The sequence below is a fragment of the Diachasma alloeum genome, unplaced genomic scaffold (genome assembly GCF_001412515.2).
Source record: "Diachasma alloeum isolate Michigan unplaced genomic scaffold, Dall2.0 Dall_scaffold_00200, whole genome shotgun sequence".
Lineage (NCBI taxonomy): Eukaryota > Metazoa > Arthropoda > Insecta > Hymenoptera > Braconidae > Diachasma > Diachasma alloeum.
In genome coordinates, this window is record NW_021680365.1 from 2,113,093 (window position 1) to 2,134,647 (window position 21,555).

The window sequence follows — 21,555 nt, forward strand, 5'->3', positions numbered from 1 at the left end:
GAATTTTGGTTAAGTTGACTTTTCGATTTAAAAAACTTCGACTCACTAATTTTGAGTGGCTGGAGACAATTTTAACCGACAAAATCAGATTCCTGAGGAAAAATCATGCAAAACATAATATTTGAATTTTTTTTTCTCGAAAAAAGAAAAAGTTTTTTTCTTGGGGTGAACCTCCCTTTAAAGTGTATATTAAGTCATTTTTTTTCCTTAAAATTTAGTAAGAATTCAATATTGAAAAAAAAAAAAAATTCTAAGAGAATTAGAATTTAGAGAGAAAAAATTTCCGCTTCACCCAGCCGGGAATCGAACCCGGGTCTCCCAGATACGCGCCGGGCACTCTTACCGACTAAGCTACAACACAATTGAACAACACAATTTGATGTGTGAAAGACAAATGTTATATTTCTTTAGAGGAATTATCTATCAATTCGAGTCTACGAAAGTCTCAAATTAAGAGCTTTCAAAGTCTCAACTGAAGACTTCCAGTGAGCTGAAATTGAGATCTGCAAATATCAAATTACTACTTTCGAAACTCTCCATCCGAGACTTGCACACGGAGAAAAAAGTTAGAGAAAAATTACCGAACAAGTCAAGTAATCGCGGAGCGAACTCGATTTTCAGTACTTTTTCTCCCTATACCAGGGAAAAAGTGCTAGACGAATAGCGATTTCTTTTTCGTTGGTTCGGGAAAATTTAGTGAACGTGAGGGCAATTTGTGCCAAAACTGTTAAATTTACCCTGCATTCCATTGAAAATCTATTAGATCGATCGGGCTGAAATTTTGAACAGAGTTAGTCCTCGTTAAGACCTGTACCCATCAAAATTTCAGATTTTTTGGAATTACTTTAACCACTTAATTACTCAATTCTCTAAAAATTGACCGCCGGAAAGATGGCGGTGGACATGCTCACATACAGACATGGTCACCAAATTTCGTATTTTTACATTTCAGACCATTCTACACCATTTCCAATCAAAATTAGACAATTTGTAAATTGGACGATTACTATGCGTCCATTCGGAACCAAAAATACCCTAAACTGAGAAAAAAACGACAAAGATCTCAAACAAGTTTTACTTGTGCCAAGAAAATAGTTTTTTGAAAATTATCAAAAAGGACTTTTTTGTGCCAAACGTGCAGAAACTGCGCCGGAATGAAACATTTTCGTCGCAAAAATAGATTTAGTAGTTCAAAAAAAATTGCATTCTCTGTACACGCAAGAAATGTCATTTCTAGCACTACTCCTTCGTTATTCGATACTCCCATACGTATTTTGCTGAAGAAAAATCTGTGTTTTATGCGAAACAAGGGACAGTAGTTTTTCGTTTCGACTGTCTAATAATCACAGACAACAAATGAACCCTTAAATGAAACAATAATAATGATATGATAGCAATCTTGTAACTTAGGGATAAAATATTTGTTGATAAATTTTCCTCTATATGAGATATTTTCATCCTGAACAGGCACCGTCTGGGGTGAATTATCCGCCTCTTTAGCCAAATATTTTGTTGCTGTCGAAAGCAGAACGATTATTCATGTTTGGGACTTTCAAATTCAAGCCAAACAAATTCTTTTTTGGAAATTTTCAATTAGCGATTCTGTTGTTTGACAACGTGTTTGTTTTTCTCTCAGTATGCCTGCATGGGAAATTTTACTTTACAGAAGGATAATTTTTGCCTCCATATATGTTTTTTTAGCGCACGAATCGTAAAATATCCTCCACAAACAGGTATTGTTTCATTTAATTATATTTCGTTCCACGACTCCCTTCCGCATAGTAAAATTTGCCACGATTTTTCGGTAATTTTTATTCAACTTTTTCCCTCGTGCAGGTTTCAAATTAAGACTATTGCACATCTTATTCTAAGACTTTAGATATTTTAAAATAAGGTATTTTTTGTGTATACACGGAGAGAAATTTTCGATAAAAATTATCCTACGGTTCTATAAAAGTGTATCATGAGTCATCGTTTCCTCATTTCTATCCCGAAATTTAGTAAAAATTAATATATGATGATCAAATTTTATTCTACGTTAGAGAAATTTTATCCTGACGCATAATAAATTTTACCCTATCTGTACAGTAATGTTATTTTTATCAGGATACAATGTCTCTGACGTAAAATAAAATTTGATCATCATATATGAATTTTCACTAAATTTCGGGATAGAAATGAGGAAACGAGACTCATGATATACTTTTATAAGACGGCAGGATAATTTTTATCAAAAATTTCTCTCCGTGTATCTTTCTCCTTATAAATTTTAGTAGAACAAATTCCTGAAAATCTGCGATTTTTACTGTAAACTAAAAACTTTTCTCCTCACCGAATTTGTGACATAACATTTATCAGGGATACCCAATCACAAAGTTTCGACAATATGAGACGTTCCGACATCGAAATTACCAGAAAATGCCTAGAATTGTGTTAGACCCCTCATCGTATACAATACGTAATGAAATTACAGGTTCCATTCAACGAGACATGCATTCAAGACAGAATGATGGACATGCATGAATTATACCACTGCATTTAATCCGCATTGAAATACAGATGACGCTCGTGGTGATAGATCAATTGTATTCCTGATATCTGATAATGTCCGGAGGGGGGAATGCCCTGACACGCATGATAGCACAATGATTTTCTGTATCCAGCATTAGTTTAGCGTGCGATTATCACTGAGTAATTTGCCTAGCAATGCGTTACCGGAATTATTGCAGAAGACTGACTCAATGCATATATTCAGCGACTAGATTCTCGGATAACGTTTTCATAGGAATTCAAATTATTCGGGTGGAAACTAGGGTGAGATGTGTATTCGAATTTGTGATCGCGATAATCGACAAATATTTGGCTATTTTATTGTGATTATTTGGAGGCATAGTCTTGAGTTATTAAATTCCATTTATGCAGGAATTTAATTTAATTACGATAGCTGACTGCAGGGGGGGTGTCCTTCAAACCAATGGAACTACAGCGGCCTGAAATTCATTTCTTTGTTGTGTTGTGCACCAAAATTCTGCCCAGTGGAGATTCAAAAATTTTATTTTGGTCTGAAGCGTATTTTACGAACTTTAATGTGAGATATTCTATACCGAACCGGTCAACACGCACTAAAAAAATTTATAGAAAAACCTAGCGAATTCGTTAGAAAATTCTATTGAATTTCTATTGAACTTTCTATTTGTTTTGGGCCAATTCTATTGAAATGTTCAATGGAATATTGAAGAATTCGATTTTTTTAATCCTGAGAAATATGGGTGCAATTTCGTGAATAGTTGACCAGTAATTTTCAGGAGTGACATAGAATTTGATTGAGGACGAGAGAGATAATAAAATTTCACATTACTAAAAGTTCGATGAAATTCTAAATTTTTGAGCATTTTTTAATTAATTAAAAATTCATAAAATATTGACCTGAATTTTCACGATTTCTACCAATTTGCATGGAATATTTCCCCTCAAATCTACAGTTTCCATTGACCTTTCCATAGAATGTTGAATTTTCAACTACGGAATTCCCTGAAATTTCAGTGCAATTAAAATATCATAAAATTTTCGAAGAGGTGTACCGAAAAATCCAGCTAAAAATGTCCACAGTGTAGCATTGATATCAAACAAACCTTTGCATTGGCTCACCCAATTCAATCAATTCAAATCATCCCCTCAGAATTAATAAAATCTACATTTTAAGCTGAACTGAAAACCCCTCGATCCACTGCGATGCATAAAATTTCCACCTACATCCACTCGAAAAATTCAATAAAACGAGCAACGATGAAGAGCCCATACAGTGAAGTGCAATCGGCGAGAAAGATAAATATTCGGGAAAATCACGGGCTAGGGATGAGGATGTTCGGTAAAATCGATGTGCCGTACATTCTCATCCTAAGTAATTCCAGTGAAAGTTTAATAAGTCAGCGATCGATAGTCACTAAATAATTCAGATAAGGAGTGGAACGGAAAAAATGACTTGCAGTGAAAAGTTTTTCTCATTCCCCGCCCCTCCCCGGGGGCGGAAATGCCGCGCGGAAGTAGGAAAGCACTGCAACGGTTATGCATATTTCAGTGCTTACGCCTGTAATCCTATTTTCATGTTGGCTCGACGCTTCATCCGTTACGAGTTTACCGGGTAATAGAAGCCTTCAGCGTGAGGTTTCCTTCATCTTGAATCCCGGGTCGTGCACGCGGAAGAGTCTCGGGATGTGTAAAAATTCATCAGCATAATGGAGCAATTAATGGTAATTGATGAGGAAGGTCTGTGAAATGTCTGCTCCATTTCTTTGAGCTGATTAGATGTGCAAATTGAATGAAAACGGGTTGAAGATAAGTGGATTTGTGTGGACTCTGAGGTGATATAGATATTTTTTCCCTGAGTGGGACTGTTTCTACGGAGGAAGTTGTAATTGGTATTAGTCATGTCTGAGATATTTTGGTTGTATACAATTGTTGTTTTGGTTTTTATTTTTAACGAAATTCGTCGTATGAAGCTTGCGACTGGACATCGCCCGAGGACCTCTAGGCTGATATATAAATTGATATTTATAATTATGTATCATTTGGCAGAATATGATTTATCAATTTTTTTCTTAATAAAATTCCCGGGATTTGACTCGGAAAATGAAAAAAGATCTAACTGCACTGTTAAAAATTTTATGGAAAAATCTATGAGAACTGTGAATATCAGTTGAATTATACCGTAATAACGAATAGAAATTAGGAAATTTTTATATTTTTGAATTTTCAATTAATGGAACATTTAGCGTAATTTGGTACTGAATATTCATGTTTCGATTGACATTTGAAGTTGCGAAATGCTCGTTTTCGTTTTGCTAAAAAAATTGCAATTTTATTAATTTTTTAGTGAAATTTGTAACTTTATGATTTTTGCTCCCAAAATCGAATTCAATGTCGCTCTCCAGAAAGTCACTAGGCAATTGTAGTTGTCTGGGGAATTGTCGGATATGATTGCAAGGAAGGCAAACTCAGAGAAAAATAAGTTATGATTTTCATGTTTTTCAGGTGGCCAGAGCTCATTTTTAGGAATTAATCCCCAACTTTTAGCAATTCGCAATTGTAAAATTCAGTGATTTTGTCACCTATCTCCGGTGACATTATCATTAATTTCTGATGACATTGCCACTAATTTTAGGAAAATGCCAATGGATTTCAGGGACCATCTCTAATTTTGAGGAATGTATCATTAATTTTCAGTGATCAAAATCACTAATAATTAGGGTTATTTTCCTCACTGTCTTGTATCACCAAAAATTGGTCAAAGATTCACACCAATCAGCGACATATTCCTGACAATCAAAACCATTTTTTCCCTATGAATATCGAACTTTACCTTAAAACTTGCTCCCCTCAGGTCACAACAACCCAGAAAAACTTTTGTCTTGAATTGAATAAACTTTATTTGAATCAAATGAATTCTTCACTAAAATCAATAATAAAGTACATTTAATTCCAATAAACAATTTTCTGGGTGCAGCCATACGCCGTGAATTCTCATTTCTCATTTCAGCAAACTCACATGTAGATCACATCCTACCATATCGCTCCACTTCCCTTCGAATTCCTGTCTTTCCCCCACGAACGAGTGTTCAGTACAAATTCATTGTTTGATGAAAAATGTTTGTGAAAACTTTCAAGCGAAATACTCCGCATAATTCACTGAATTTTTATGCGGGATCAAAAGAACCTTTGTGCAATTACGTAAACATGCTGTATCACCGCCAAAACAGATGTCTGTGTCCCTAAATTCTTGAAGGGGTGAAGTCGGGCCGATGAAACTTGGGAGTGGAAACAGGACAACAGAGATACAAACCTCTAGAGAGGCGTTAGTTTAAAGGCTTTGTAGTAGAGAGTTAACTTGGCAACTACTGTGGTAACGGAAGTATATTTCCCAAGACAACGAAACAACAATTCATCTGAATTTGATACTTCGCGCAACGATTAATTAATACCCTGAATCGAGTGATTAAATAATCCCTGTGTATAGATAAAATTTTGGTATTGAGGACAAATATACATGATCAGATTATAGCACATCATTACCGCGATATCACCTGTAATAATCCCGTGTCGATTTCAGATTTGATCGTCTCGCTTCGGAACACTACTGTTTGAGGATCAAACTCCTCGGGGATTGTTATTACTGCGTATCAGGCCTGCCCGAGGCTAGACCGGATCACGCTCACTGTTGCGTCGAAATGGGACTAGACATGATTGATGCTATCACGTGAGTACAACGATATTCCCAGCGGAATGATTCATATTTGGATTGAGGACGAAATAAAAAAATTATGGTATTCGAACGAATAGTTTCACCGATAATTCGTACACGAAAAAAAAAATATCCTTGAATTAAGTATATGTTGTACTCAATTGGGGGATGGGTATTTCAATTCGAAGATGATTCTTTCGTATGAGGCCGGGTTGTAGCAAGCCCTCTTAAGTGTAATATAAGAGTCAGGCCCTTTTCCTTTTCGTCAGGAGGAAAGGCCCTTTTTCCCACGGAAATGTCTATAACAATCCCGACTGTTCAATTTTTACCGCTTCATTTCACATCCAATATCTGCTTTGATACTCTTCATAAAAAATGAATGACATTTCTCGAATGCATTGAATATTATCTCATCAAACTCGGAAAATACCCCGAGGACCCGAATAAAAAATAACTGCGATATCCGAACAATCCTTTGACAATTCCTTTGTCAGGCAGAATAAACCGTAAGGTTCCGATGCGTACAATAAAAAAGAAGAAACAAAAAAAAATACCTTTGTCACATTACCAGACGTACGACCGAAAACAGCTGTTGCGAACATCAAAGCGTACCATTTCCACCCCACTCCAATTATCGCAAACCAAAAATCGAATTACTTGTATCCAATTCACAACTCAGTGAATTTATAAATTGACCTGCAAATACAGCACTATTTGTTCTCACAAACTGGAGAATAATAGCAACCCATCGCGCTAGTATTTCCCGCAGGGTGGATGGATAATTAAGGCAACTTGAAGAGCTATAGTTTCGTTGAAACAACTGGCCACATCACTGCCTGAACTAGCCTGTAATGGTTTCGTTTCCTGGGCATTGTTTCCATTTAATGAGATATCTCCTTCATGCCTACACCAGAAACCCCACAACTTTTAAACCACCCGAGAAAATTGTTCTGAATCAAGTGGAAGAATCGATTTGAATCAAGTCGGACAGAATCATGCTAGGAATTGATTTGAATTTATTTTATGACGATTGCGTGAATTAAATCTCACACGAAGAGATGCATCATGGCACCTCGATTTGAATCAATTTGAAGAATCGAGTTGATTTAGGTCGAATGGAATTTGATTCAAATTGATTCTTCAACGCCGAGCGTTCGGCTTGGATTGTGCCAAAAAAATCTGGATTCAAGTAGATCGCGAATTTATTGAAGTATCTTTTCTACTCGATTTCAATAGGAAGACTATGATTTACTCTATTCGACTTTTCGACTCATTTTAGCTCACTCAAATAAAGACGATATTTCGACTTTATTCAAGTCAATTCTTTGAATCCACCTGTTCGGCCGGATTTAATCCGTTGGTTACACTGATAGAGTGATTAATTTATTCCAAACCAGATTCGTTAACTATTAACGAATGTTAGAGTTAGATATGACCAAATAAATATTCGTTAATAGTTAACGAATGGTTCACTTGAACGCTGAAAGTCAATTTGTTCTGAATCGAGTCGAAGAATCGGTTTGAATCAATTCGGACTGAATCATACTGGGAATTGACTTATTTTATGCCGTAATCGATTGCGTGAATTAAATCTCACACAGAGACATGCATCCCGGTGCATCCCGATTTGAATTCAATTTGATTCAAGTCGATTCTTCAACTCCGATCATTCAACATGGATTGCACCAAAAAAATCTTGATTCAAGTAGATCGAATTTATTGAAGTATCTTTTCTACTCGATTTCAGTAAGAAGACTATGATTTACTCTGTTCGACTTTCCGACTCATTTTGACGATTTTATGAATCCGTTTCTTGCACTAATAGAATGATTAATTTATTCCTAACGAGATTCGTTAACTATTAAGGAATGAACATTTGGTGAGACTGAACAGACCCTACGCTCCAACCAAATCCATTTGCCAACAATAACTAATCCTTTCTATCAATGTAACCTTAAATCACGAGAATGTCGACTTGAATCAGTCAGTTTGTTCGGCTTGAATCAATCCATTTCTTGAATCACTCCTTGTCTTATCTCTTGTCTTATCACTCAACTCTCTGTTGTCTTTCAGACTCGTCCGAGAAGTTATGGCTGTCAACGTAAACATGAGAGTTGGCATCCACACTGGACGAGTTCATTGTGGCGTTTTAGGCCTCCGTAAATGGCAGTTTGATGTATGGAGTAATGACGTGACTCTGGCAAATTACATGGAGAGTGGCGGTATCCCCGGGTGAGTGGCCCTATCGTCCTTCCAAATAAATTCCCAACCAACCAATAACATATAAAATATCTTCAGGCGTGTTCACATAACGAAAGAAACACTGGACTGCCTCGGTGGTGATTACGAGGTGGAAGAGGGTCACGGTGGTGAGCGCAATACCTACTTGAAGGATCACAGAATTCAAACCTACTTAATAGTCCCCGGTGATACGTTTAAAGACAACGTAACCAGCCCCAACATGAAAAAACCTTATCCAGCAAATGGAAACATTTCAAAGGAGATGAGGATGATGGGTCACGGTTCACAGCACGGAAAGCAGGCGAAACTTGGCTTCGGTGAAACCATTGAAAGTGAGAAGGATCCCGAGGATGAAGTGAATGAGTACCTGATGAGGGCCATTGATGCACGTAGCATAGACAGACTCCGTGCTGAACATTGTACCCCATTTCTCCTGACATTTAGACGGCCTGATATTGAGGAGAAATATTCAAGAGAGCGTGATCGTATGCTATCAGCATACTTCGTATGCTCTGGTTTCGTTTATATCGTTGTTGTTGTTGCAATAGCAATTACCCTGTCTGGAAGTGTTTACTTCTACGCGTGCACGGGTGTTAGTTTGTTCATAATAATTCTCATAAACATTGTCTTACTAGCGGAGAAAAATGAGAGAGTGCCACAATGCATGAGAAACGCAGCAATTGCTATATTTGAGAATCGAATGGTGGCACAAAGCATCGCCTCGATTGTTGTCTTCCTCACATTCATAACAGTGCTCTCTCCATTGGTGACCCTCGACAACAATGATATCTGTCGGAACAACACAACGCCCGCAGCTTCTCATGAAAATTCTTCCGTTGTGGTTCAAAGCATCCCTATCTCTCCAGGACCCTGTTACTATACATTATTCACAGACGTAAGTGCACTCGAGTTATATTTGCCTTGTTGAATCGAAATAACAAATGCATAGTATGATTAATCAACGCGTATTCTTCCATTGCAGTTATTTCCAGTGCTGGTAATGCTTGTAATGATAACATGTGCTGTATATCAGATACTCACATCAGTTTTCAAAGTGGCTGTATTGAGTATTGTAGTTGCTTGTTATTTGTCCGTGAGTATCTATCAAGCGCTCAATGAGGAAAACATCGATCAGACTGGTAGATGGCTAGCTGGCGTTCTGGTGATATTCTTCATGGCTTTTCTCGTCGCCCACTCTCAACACACCGAGGCAACTTATCGCCTTGACTTCCTGTGGAAACTCCAAGCGACTGAGGAGAAGGAGGAGATGGAGCATCTCAAAGCCTACAACCAGAAACTACTTGCTAACATTTTACCTGAGCATGTAGCAACACACTTTCTCTCTACCTTCAACAGTGACGTTAGTAATTACCGTATATTCACCAAAATTTATTCACACATAATGTACTCACATGTACCCACGTGTATTTCACTTCTCGTAGGAACTCTATCACGAACAGTGTGACTTTGTCTGCATAATGTTTGCGTCCATTCCAAACTTTTCGGAATTCTATGTGGAGCTCGAGGCTAATAACGAAGGGGTTGAGTGCTTGAGGCTGTTGAATGAAATCATTGCGGACTTCGATGAATTACTCGCTGAAGAGCGATTCAAGTCCATTGAAAAGATCAAAAGCACTGGCTCAACATACATGGCAGCTTCAGGTATTATGACATCTCGTTAATTAATACTCAATGGCAATGAATGACAATTTTCAATTAATGTTTCCTTTTCAAACTTCTAATAAGGCCTCACCAAGAGCACTCGGGACACGAAAGACTTCAAACACGTGACGGCAATGGCTGATTATGCTCTACGTATACGCGATCAATTGGCCTACGTGAATGAGCACAGTTTCAATAACTTCAAGATGAGGGTGGGAATAAATATAGGACCTGTCGTTGCAGGAGTGATTGGTGCACGTAAGCCGCAGTATGATATTTGGGGTAATGCTGTCAATGTTGCATCGAGAATGGATTCAACGGGTGTACTTGACGGCATTCAGGTGACCCAAGAGGTTCGTGATATCCTGCATCCTAAGGGGTATCCAGTCACCTGTCGGGGGACTATTCAAGTCAAGGGTAAGGGAAGCATGGTCACGTATTTTCTTGATGGACCGAGGGATCCGTCCAAGATGACTACTATACCGGAAAATGATGCTGGACATCTCGATAATCATGTGGAGAAGATAAATAATTCAAGTCATGGAATGACATTGTGAGAGTACTAATCGGCTGATTCATCGTGAGAATCCTGATATCTGGGAGATGTGTATTCTATCGGTTATTGTTACTGACTGATGTTCGATGTAATACTTCTAGATTAAATAACGAGCGGAGACATTGAGAAGGTCACGAGGAGTAGAGGAGATCGAATGTTGCTTCTGCGAATGTTGGAGCGGAAGTTGAGATACAACTTAATGATTCATGTCTACGAATTTCCAGGAGGACCTGAAATCCTGATCAATCAGGAGATCGGAATTATTCATGGGGGGCTTGAGGCAGTGCAACTTGGACGAAACTACGCACATTTGGCCCAGTGGAATATGTATATTTTTTATCCTAGTTTGTAGAGTAGTTACACTCATACTCTTTTGACGAATCAAGTGATATGAATTAGAGCTCTCGACTGTCTGTACTGCCAAGTCGATTGTCGTCAAATGCGTGTCAAAGGCGTGGACAGCGAGATACTTACCTTCTGTTTAGGGACGTTATCATGAAGTTATGAGCACCGAAGAAAGGTAAATTAGGACGTTGGGAAACGTCAAATGATAAGCAAGCTCTCTCTGCGTTCTGTACTATCGACGGTTGACGTTGGAAAGATGAGACTTAGCAGCGGTCAATGACGACTGATGCTAGACGATTCCACTATTAGATCATTCAACTGAAAATTTTGATCAGAATTATCAACTCGTATTAACGGCGGAGAAGGAATTCAAGGGTTCTTCCATGATGCCTAGCCATCGGCATTGTAAATAACATTCAATTATGATAATCACATTGTCTATTACTAGTCCAATGTTACTGAACAGGCCTCTTTGTTAAACAATAGTTGAATAAGAAGACAAACAAATATTTATTTTTAGATGAAACAGATAATTCAATTTGAACATTTTCCGCACATTCCATGCGCATTGATGGCGCAATTATTTTTGGTGCTACTAAATATTCGAAAATGTATTCTAGTCAGTAGAGATGATGGATTGGATTATGGCATGTTGGTGAAGTTTAATACAACGAATGATCGATTATATGATCGTTGCTTCGATTGGAATTTCATGATGTTTGGGGACCACGGTTGTAGATGGATAAAGTTAGAGATATTTATCTATTGGAGTGAGATAAGGGGAAAATGTGAATGCATATGCATATACAGTTGATCTTCGATTGCAAGTTGAGGTGGAAATAAAGAGAAAGTTCTATGCGCTATACATGTGAAGTAAGACAAAAATATATTTATGGCGCTCTTCAAATTCATATTGAGAAAATGGAATCTCATACTATTTGAATGTATCACATTACCACGGTGATGAATACGCTTAAGTATCGTTTACATGTGGTACGTGTGGTATCGTCAATATTTTGGCAGAGCGTGTGCTATTTCAATGTGCCTGACTGGTTAAATGTGAAGCATTAGGTTTAAGTTTCCAAATGTGAATGTGTCGCGCGTACTTAAGAATAAATATGTGATAAAGATGTTAATTAATACGTATAAACTTCTATTATAAGTACCTTCAAAATGTCTGTATATGCCCAACAAATGAAAGAAAATATTAACTGTCAATCGAATATTTCAGCGTCCAAATTACTAGTCTATTTGTGCTTTGACAAAGAGCAAAACTCTCAATGAACACAATTATAACTAAGTTTAAAGAGAATGAAACAGTATGTATTTTGAATCAAGGAGAACGAATTACGATAAATATTGACTCGAAAGTACTTCAAGTCCCACCTAATAGTCAATAACAGGGAGAAATGATTCTAGTGGAAAAATAGTATTATTAAAATTTTAATGAATGATTTAGATGATTTAGAATTTAAAAATCTGTACACAATGTTTGACATTTCTTCAAGGCCTAACAAACAACTGAAATTATATCTGAATGCGAGAACTACTGCGATCATTTATTTGTGCAATGAAACAGTTTGCCATCTTTTAATTGTGCAATGGACAAATTTTATCAAGTTCGTGAAATACATTTTTGAATAAAATGATGTAAGGAATACACATTACTGACACTTTGTTCTTTCTTCCTTTCACATAGAACAGTCCCTAATGACCCCGATGTCAATGCGATATATAAACCCAAAAAAAAATTACTTCCCACAAGTACCAAAGGTACTCGTGAAAAGTAATTTTTCAACTTATCTGAAGTACTTCTAGGACTCAATTTCAGTACTTCCAATTGATTACTTTATTGAAAAAAGTGAATATTATTACCGGATAGAATGGGCTCTCTTACGCATTTTTGTAAATAGAAATGTTCAGCAGAAGATATTTTATAAGAAAAAATCAATAGATTTCAATTTTTATGGATGCTTTCGAGAATTATTGGCATGCTTTTCATCCTACAAAATTTCAATTTTGCTGAGATTTTTATGTTTTATGTTGTTCTCAACATTGAAAAGTCTTCGAAAAATTATTTTCAATTTCTTTTCAATTTTATTACTCACAAAACGAGAATTATTTGGATTTTTGAATTTTTCACGAAATTCGGTTTTTAGAGAAGGTAGAAAAACATTTTTGAGTTCTTATACTCAACTTATATTGAGTTTATTTAGTACTTTTGGAAAGAGCCAGCCAAAATACTTGTAACAAGTACTGAGGTACTTCTCACTAGTACACCGATACTTGACGCATGATACTTGCATCAAGTTGTTTTGTAACTTCGAGGAAGCACAAAAATGTGCCTTTTCCCCGGAAATCCCTTGGTACTGGGTACAAGTACTTTTTCTACTGATCAAAAGTAAGTTTTTTTTTGGGTGTAAGAGAACAATAATAAAAGCAAAAGCAGAATAGAGAATTACAAAAACAGGTCCAACAAGATTCGAGAAACAACTTTTTTCAAAAAGAACGCAATAGATAGTGACGGTAGATGCGCAACCAACGGTAAACGATCGATGGGCTACATATTGCATACAGTAGCTGCGCGCGCATCGGCCTAACCGGAGGTCTGTGCTGAGATAATTTGGATTAAACACGTGGTTGGTAGTTGCCGTGCCAGCGGTTCAATGATAGGAAATTGGTCGCCCACACTTCAAGTGAAAAATAACTATTCGCTTGATGAATTGAATACTTCTATCCAAGTAATAGTGTAGCACAATGACAATCACCAACGCCGAAATAAACAATTACAACCATTTATCAACCGCGGACTTCGCCTTTGTTATGCTAAAGAGACGCACCAGACGGTCTAAATGAAGCGCTTTCTGGTATTTCACAACAAGTAAGTGGAATTTCGTCACATAATCTAGCTTTGAAATATAATGACCTAATCGACGTGAAAATAATCAACATTGTTACATAGTTGTCATTCCATCAATGTAGATACAGCACACACTAATGAAGAGATAAGTAATCAATCCCACTCCAAGTAAGAAGTGAATAATAATAATCAGGACGGATCGTTTTCACGGTTTAAAATGGTTTCTCTTAGTAAGTTTCTTATCAGTCATGAGAATATCGAATTACACTCTAACACTATCATAAAAAACAACGATCAACATTGTTTTTTTTACGTTTAGAGATTGCTGTGCCTTCTTCGGGTGGAGGGGAAGGAGACATGTGAGCAGTTGAATGTGAAATAAGCAAGGAGTCGGACCAAACCGCCTGTTTGGAACGAGGAAACTACTTGGAATATTACCGGTCGCTCGAGGATCTTGTTGACTAATCGGACCATTTGTGATTATGAACATGAATACCTTACCGTCAGAGGTAGGTCTCCAACTTCTCGTTCACTAAATTCTCTTTGTTATCTCCACAGTGAGCCCATTTACGATGTCTGAAAGTAGTAAAACAAAACAATTTATCTTCAACTGTTACGAAACGGTTCACGGGATCAACGGTTTCTTTTTTTTCAAAGTAAAGTTATCAGTACTCACTTCTGTTTCAGCCCGATGTTAGAGAGCATCGTCCACATGGAATCCTAGAGAAATACTTCGGATGGGTGATGTACGTGTCCGTGGAGCCCACCATGTGGCTCTACATGATGGCTTACATGGTGACGTCTGTCGTTGAGCAAGCTTTTTTTGTCCACAAGGCATGCCGCGTCAACCACGGATTCTCGGAAGAGGTCTGCAAGAACATCAGCGCGAATGAAACTGTTAAGGATGTAGTGCAGGTGATGTGCTATTCATTTCAAAGCATAGAGCTTAAAGAGGATGAATTCCTGAAATTCTTTCACACCCATCCCATCCTTGACAAAGCACACAGAAAAACCTAGACGTAAATTACGTTTAAGAAGTTATTTACGCTTTCTGAAGTGTATTTTACGCTTGAAGTTGAAGCGTTACGATTACATAAACGTAATTTACGATTTTGGATTTTGGATTCGTAAATTACGAGGATTTTTCTAGTGTTTCACGTGTTCTTATCCGTAATTAACGGTGAAGAAAAAAACGTTATTTTAGACGTAAAATACGATGCTTTTTTCATAAATTACGCATATAAGTAAATCATGAAATACGTTTCTCTTAACATCATAATTTACGATTTCTTAAACGTGAAATACGCTTAGTGAAACGAAAAACGCTTTATTTGGGCGTAATTTACGTTTTTATTTTGACCCTAAAATACGCCTCTCTGAGACCTAATTACGATTTTCATGACAGAAAAGAATCCACTTAGCAAAACGTTTAGCAAAACGTTTAGAAAAACGTAATTTACGCTTAGGTTTTTCTGCATGTGCGAAACATTTTATTACATTTCCCATTCTGTTGAAAATAAGGAATAAGATGCATCTAACACTTTCACATTCTTCTTGTGAATCCTGAATAGGCAAAACAAATTTTCCCAGAATTCCTCTTCAACCACATGACTCTTGAATTACCTGCAAACAGATGACATCAATGCAATATTCTTGTAGATCTTCTGATCGAAATCGTAAAGTAATATTCAATGAATTTAGCGCACGGTATCGAACTTTCACCAATGGAACAATATAGCCGGCCACGTGGTACCAATAATTCTGGCCCTGTTCTTCGGGAATTGGAGCGATAGGAGGGGCAGAAAATTGCCACTGGTCATTGGCCTGCTGGGGAAAGTCATCTACTCGGGCATGGTGGTGGTCAATGCACTGGTGCCAAAATGGGATGTATTCATGATTATTTACACTGCCAGTATCCCGATGGGCATGCTGGGTGGAGACGTCGCAATATTTGGAAGTTGCTTCGCTTACATTTCTGATGTGTCGTCTGTCCAACGAAGGACGTTTCGAGTTACACTGTTGGATATTGTGTATCTCAGCACAATGCCGACAGGTAAATTAAGGTCATTAATGATGGAATTAACGCTTGAGGGCAACACTATAAAAAACAGGTTTCTGACAGCTATCTGAATTTAAGATGTCAGATGGTAGAAAATGTCTGAATCTTCAAAAGTTTCTGAAAATCTGATAATGTCCGGAAATTTCAACCACCGTTTACGTCTGAAAATAATGGTACACATTTTTTGTGTCTAAAAAATTTCAGGTATTTATTTTCAGATATTTTCTGTGTTGGAAATTCAGTTATTTATAAGCGATTCAAACATTTTACTATTAAGATATCTCACCTGATTTTTAAGATATTTCTCATGTCTGAAAAGTTGACTCATCCACTGCAAAAATTAGGTGTCTGACAACCATCTGAATTTAAGATGACAGATGGCAAAAAATGTCTGAATCTTTAAAAGTGTCTGAAAATCTAACTGATGTCTGTATCTTAATTTCAGACATCTTGGTGTCTGAAATTGAAATATCTCCATTGATTCAGACACATTTTAATGTCTCAAACGTATCTACAAAATCGTCCCAGAAGACATTAGTTTTCGCAGTGAATGCTTTGAATGCAATGCCTTCTGTCAACTTTTGATTTTCGATTACTTTATCTTTAGGAATCGCCCTGGGATCGTATCTCTTCACGAGTGTCTTCAACGGCTCTTACGCCATAATGTTCAGTATTAACACATCTCTATTGATTCTGGCCGTCATCTACTCTCTAATCGTCCTGAAATGGCAGACGAATCCGCGTCAACAACCGCTCAATGGCATGAATCCCTTCACGGACTTCTTCGATAAAGAGCATGTAATTGCTACTGTTAAGACACTGTCCAAGAGACGTCCAAAGTTCTCGAGACTTCATCTGTGGATTCTTTTTATCGCGATGACGCTCTACACTTTCCAAAGAGATGAAAAACCAATGAGCTATCTGTACACTCAGCGATTCTTCAATTGGGGGGTCAAGGACTTCAGCACCTTTAGGACTTTCCAGTCGAGTCTCTTCGTTGCTGGTGGGTATAATTAGAGCGGTGAGAGAAAATAATTTTTTACGTTGAGGAAGCAACCTTATTTGGCGTGGATACCGAAAAAGATGATTGATATGAGTAGGACACAGTGAATAGGTTGAAGTTTGTTAAAATATTGAGATTAAGTTCCACAGAAAAAACACGCCAATTCGATAGAAAATTCCATTGAATTTCTATTTAAACTAGGTTTCTTCAACTATTAGCAATACAATCGTCGAGTTCTATTGAACTTCTATTGAAAATTCTATTAGTTTTGGGTCGATTCCATTGAAAAATTCCACAGCTTTCTGCGAGTTTTTTATGGAAAATATCCAAAAGAAACTCTTTTATAGAGAAAATCAGTACAATTTCATCTTTTTATACAACTTTTTCTATTGAGTTTTTTTGATATGAATTTTTCGACATGAATTTTCCAAGTTTATCCACTCTATTTTTCTTCAGTTTTTATTGGAGAAATAAAACAAAAAACATGAAATTTTAGCCGAGAAATTTCTGTAGAAAATATCTCAATCAAACAAATTGTATAGAACAATCAAATTCTATTCATTTTTTCTGTACAATATTTTCTACCGGACATTTGTGTAGAAAAGAAATTTAAGAGAAGATATCATAGTCATAAACCAAAGTCTATTTAACATTTGTGAAAAACACTAAACGCACTGAACGTTCTTGGCGTTGAAAATTGACAAGTCGGTATAGTGACTTGACTCAAACTCGACTTAATTCAAGTATTTTTCAAGCCTGATGTCTCTCCACCTAAATGGTGACTCATGGTGACTCGGCGAGGTGGATTGACCGAACGTAAGAAAAACTTTTCTTGCTTCTAACAAATCTTTTTTTCCCATATATCATTTTGCCGAATGAACGAACTGCATCATGATCAAAACAAAAGTTCCCTTACGAAATCCAAAAATGTTATTTTCACACATGAAACTTTCGCTGAAGACTTGGTAAAGAAGAAAATTTGTTATTTGTAAGTAGAGATATGCTGTCTGCATCAGACGGGAACAAGTAGATTATCTACTTGAATGCCTCACTGAAAAGAAAAGAGTTTTTTTTAGAAGTACGGTTTTACTTGCACCAAGAAATTCATGGCTCGAAAATTACCAAGCACACAATAACTCATATTGAGAAAAAAAAAATTTACGCCAAGAAATTTTATATTTGTCCAGAAGATGAGGACGATTGGTCCTGATTCATTCACTGGACCAAGAAAACGAGTTCTCAAACGAATTCAATGATTTTTGCATTAAAATATTTTAGAATTGAGACTAAACAATATTAAATGCATTAATTCAATTTCACTTGGTATGAGAAATCGCTTTCTTGTCATTAAGAAAATGTCCTCGCCTTTAGGACAAGTACAAAATTTCTTAATAAAAGTTTTTTTTTCGTGGTACCAGATATCTTGCTCGTGAAAAATTTCAAGCCACGAGTTTCTTGGTTTTTCTCAGTGCAGGCTCTCGATTTCGGAATGCAAACAATAGAAACCACAGAAATAAAAAAAATCTCGTGAAGAAAAGACATTGTACCCAGACTATAAATTGTTTATAGTTGTTTGAGAATTTTTGTGACAAGAAAATACTAAAAATTGACACAAAAAGTTCCTCTTTAAATTTTAAATAAATTTATTCTCCATAAATAAATTTTATTGGATGATTTGTTTCCTCAGGCACTAGATTTCTCTCCGTTTGGGACTGTTTTTTATCTCTCCGTATTATCACTCCTCATTACTATATCAATTCTTACTGCATATTCGGTAATTATTTGTCACTTAGCTATGCTCGTCGGCGCTCCAATCTTGAGCAGAGTACTTGGCCTGAGGGATACGTACATAGTTATCATCGGAGCATTGTCCCATGCTGGCGGCAGAATTCTCTTTGCTTCCGCATTGACGCCCAATGTATTCTACGCAGGTAACATTTACAGCCAACTTTAGCAGCGGTATTTATTAATTGAACACTAAGAAATAAAAGTATTCATGCCGATATAGTATATTGTGCTACTAGTGCGCAAAGTTCCACTTTTTCGGGCGGACGTGTAATACATCCTACTTTCCATGACACTGTCCGTAAAACGTCATTTTGCGAATTCTTCGTGTCCGTCAAACGCCATTTACAAACATTGTGACGAAAAATTATGTTCGTCACTCGGTCGAAAACAACTTTTCTGACTCGTGTGATTGCATTCCTCGGCTTCGCTTCGGCCTGCAACTTTCACACTCGTCAGAAAAGTTTTTATCTAAAAATATTATTCGACAAACGGCCTAAAGAAACTTTTCTAGCTCATATGATTGCAAACTCATATTCGCCAAAAAAGTTTTTTTTGGCCTAATGACGAAACATACTATTTCTGCCTTGTGACGAGAATAGCTATTCTAGCTCGTATGATTCCAAACTCACATTCGCCAGAAAAATTTTTTTTTGGCCCAATGACGAAACATACTATTTTGGCCTTGTGACGAAAATAGCTATTTCATCACACTGTTCGTAAAGCGACGTTTCCGTCAAACGCCGTTTACGGACATTGTGCAGAAATAGTATATTGTGCCCCTAGGGAGTAAAAGTATTTTCTGACGAATGGGACGTTAATCACATGAGTCAGAAAATACTTTTACTACCGTGTGGCACACGATATTTTATGCCTCGGGGACCGAAAACCGCGATTTAACCGAGCGAAGCGAGCCCAATAATGAAGTGGTGAACTCGTGGGGGTAAATGGTTGTTTTTGTGCACGAGTGCGGAATCCACTTTACGCAGGCTCGTGAACTTCACACACGCCGTGCGGAAAACAATCACTTTACGGACACTGAACCATTTAGAAAACTGCATTTTTCAGGCATGTATTACAAAATAGTATTTTCTTTTCGAAAGATATTCAGGTTTTGTCAATGATGACATAGGGCGCCAAAAAAATGGACGCCAAGAAATCAGCGGCAAAAAATCGGCACTAAAAAGTCCTGTTCTATGCGGAAAACAACCACTTTACGTACATCAAACCGTTTCAAAAAGTTTACTTTTCAATCAGGTATCACAAAATAGTATATTTGGCGCTCGCCGAAGGCGAGCGCTGCCCTCTCAAGGGTCAAAGAACACTTTTCCGACGAGTGTCGAATACCATTTGTCGAGCGCCAAAAAATCGGTACCAAGAAGTCCGGTTCTGTACGGAAAACAACTGCTTTACGCACACCAGACCGTTTCGAAAAGTTTACTTTTCAAGCAGGTATCACAAATCAGTATATTTGGCGCTCGTCGAAGGCGAGTGGTGCCCTCCCAAGGGTCAAAGAACACTGTTCCCACAATCGTTAAACACCATTTTTCATCACAGTGTATGGAAAGTGGGATTTTGCGCACGCGGAGCATGTGTAAAATTTCACATTATTCTCAAGTTATGAAAAATTTACTTTACCCAAATAAATAAATTCCCGAAAATGATAGATGCCCGAAATTTCCGCTAAAATCTTCATCAGAATTCTCACCTCAAACAGATTTGTCTGACATGAACAAATTTTTTAATCCAAATTACTCATTGAATTCTCATCTTTCCTATTGCAGGCGCCGCCGTCGCCGCATTGGGACCCGTCATCGCACCTGTTCTACGATCGATGACCTCCAAGGTAGTTCCCGTCAATGAAAGAGGTAGTGTATCATTTTACACAATTAACTCACAATCAGTTGATAGATTCGAAGAAATTTAATCAAATTAATGGCTTTTTAGGAAAAGTTTTTGCTGTTCTCTCTGTGTGCGATAATGCAGTTCCATTGTTCAGTGGTGTTTTATACTCCCAACTGTACAATGTCGCTTATTACACAGTTCCCAATGCAATTTATTGGCTCACCTTTGCCACGCAAATTGCCGTTATGTTTTTAATAATGTAAGTAACGATGGTGCGACGCAGTTAATTAACGTGAAAGTATTAATGGATTGATCTGATGGTTTCAGTGTTATCCATGTAGCTCCTGGAGCTAACGATCAGGAAATTGAAGACTATGAAACTGGTAATTGGTCGGTTATAGATGGACGCCCCAGCAAGCCCAATAATGAAGTGGTGAACTCGTAGGGAGTTATTTTACATATCAAATGTCGAATGACAGTATTTTAGGTGATGTCTAGGATAGGTTTAATGTTTTTTTTTTTTTTTTGAGATTTACTCAATTGTTATTGTTCAGGGAATCATTATATATAAGTACCATCATTTATACGTCATTATATGTGAATAAAAGAATTCATTGAACTTTTGAAAAATGGATCGTTAATTCATTGCTGCCATTTTCTCGCACTCAATATACTATTAAATTTTTTTTACTGGAATTTTCGGTACAGTTCTCGGAGAGTTTTATCACATTCTATGTCCACGGACATTTGTAGGGATTTAGTAATTGAAAATTCCAAATTTTATGGAACAATCAATGGTAATTATAAATTTGACTTTGATTATTCCATGGACATTAATGAAAAGCAGGAAAATATGGATAAAATATTCTTGATTTAGTGTGAGATATTGTGAGCTTGGTAATTTTCGAGCCATAAATTTCTTGACACAAGTAAAGCCATACTTATCAAAAAACTCTTGTAT

General features: G+C 37.0%; 2 protein-coding genes and 1 long non-coding RNA gene across 4 annotated transcripts in view; 2 read left to right on the forward strand and 1 right to left on the reverse strand.

Annotated features, from left to right (window-relative positions):
* Positions 1–12,702, forward strand: part of LOC107035744 (adenylate cyclase type 6) — a 136,025-nt gene extending 123,323 nt beyond the window's left edge. The window contains exons 10-15 of the mRNA XM_029125920.1: positions 6,107–6,253; positions 8,312–8,470; positions 8,537–9,374; positions 9,462–9,839; positions 9,922–10,141; positions 10,226–12,702. Coding sequence (XP_028981753.1) covers positions 6,107–6,253; positions 8,312–8,470; positions 8,537–9,374; positions 9,462–9,839; positions 9,922–10,141; positions 10,226–10,698 — 2,215 coding nt within the window. The 3' untranslated portion in view covers positions 10,699–12,702. The remainder of the gene's footprint in view (positions 1–6,106; positions 6,254–8,311; positions 8,471–8,536; positions 9,375–9,461; positions 9,840–9,921; positions 10,142–10,225) is intronic.
* LOC107035747 overlaps positions 1–14,757 on the reverse strand; it is a 30,876-nt gene extending 16,119 nt beyond the window's left edge. Inside the window, exons 1-2 of the long non-coding RNA XR_001460755.2 lie at positions 14,579–14,757; positions 14,404–14,478 (exon numbers count right to left, since the gene is read on the reverse strand). This is a non-coding gene — a long non-coding RNA (uncharacterized LOC107035747). The remainder of the gene's footprint in view (positions 1–14,403; positions 14,479–14,578) is intronic.
* Positions 13,650–21,164, forward strand: LOC114841062 (thymic stromal cotransporter homolog). 2 transcript variants are annotated; one of them, XM_029125921.1, is made up of 10 exons: positions 13,650–13,923; positions 14,005–14,132; positions 14,222–14,411; positions 14,590–14,817; positions 15,604–15,955; positions 16,569–16,964; positions 18,758–18,895; positions 20,534–20,617; positions 20,697–20,853; positions 20,922–21,164. In XM_029125921.1, the coding sequence occupies exons 3-10, from the start codon at positions 14,385–14,387 to the stop codon at positions 21,037–21,039; spliced, it is 1,500 nt and encodes a 499-aa protein (XP_028981754.1). In that variant the 5' UTR covers positions 13,650–13,923; positions 14,005–14,132; positions 14,222–14,384; the 3' UTR covers positions 21,040–21,164. The 2 variants fall into 2 exon arrangements, with proteins under 2 accessions (XP_028981754.1, XP_028981755.1); XM_029125922.1 differs by having other exon boundaries at positions 14,025–14,132; positions 14,224–14,411.
* The last annotated feature ends 391 nt before the right edge of the window (positions 21,165–21,555 follow it).

Coding starts and splice junctions, on each gene's coding strand:
- LOC114841062 (XM_029125921.1), top strand. CDS start 14,385: ATGAACATGAATACCTTACCGTCAGAG. Junction 15,956..16,568: donor TCTCAGCACAATGCCGACAG/GTAAATTAAGGT, acceptor CTTTATCTTTAG/GAATCGCCCTGGGATCGTAT. Junction 18,896..20,533: donor GCCCAATGTATTCTACGCAG/GTAACATTTACA, acceptor TTCCTATTGCAG/GCGCCGCCGTCGCCGCATTG.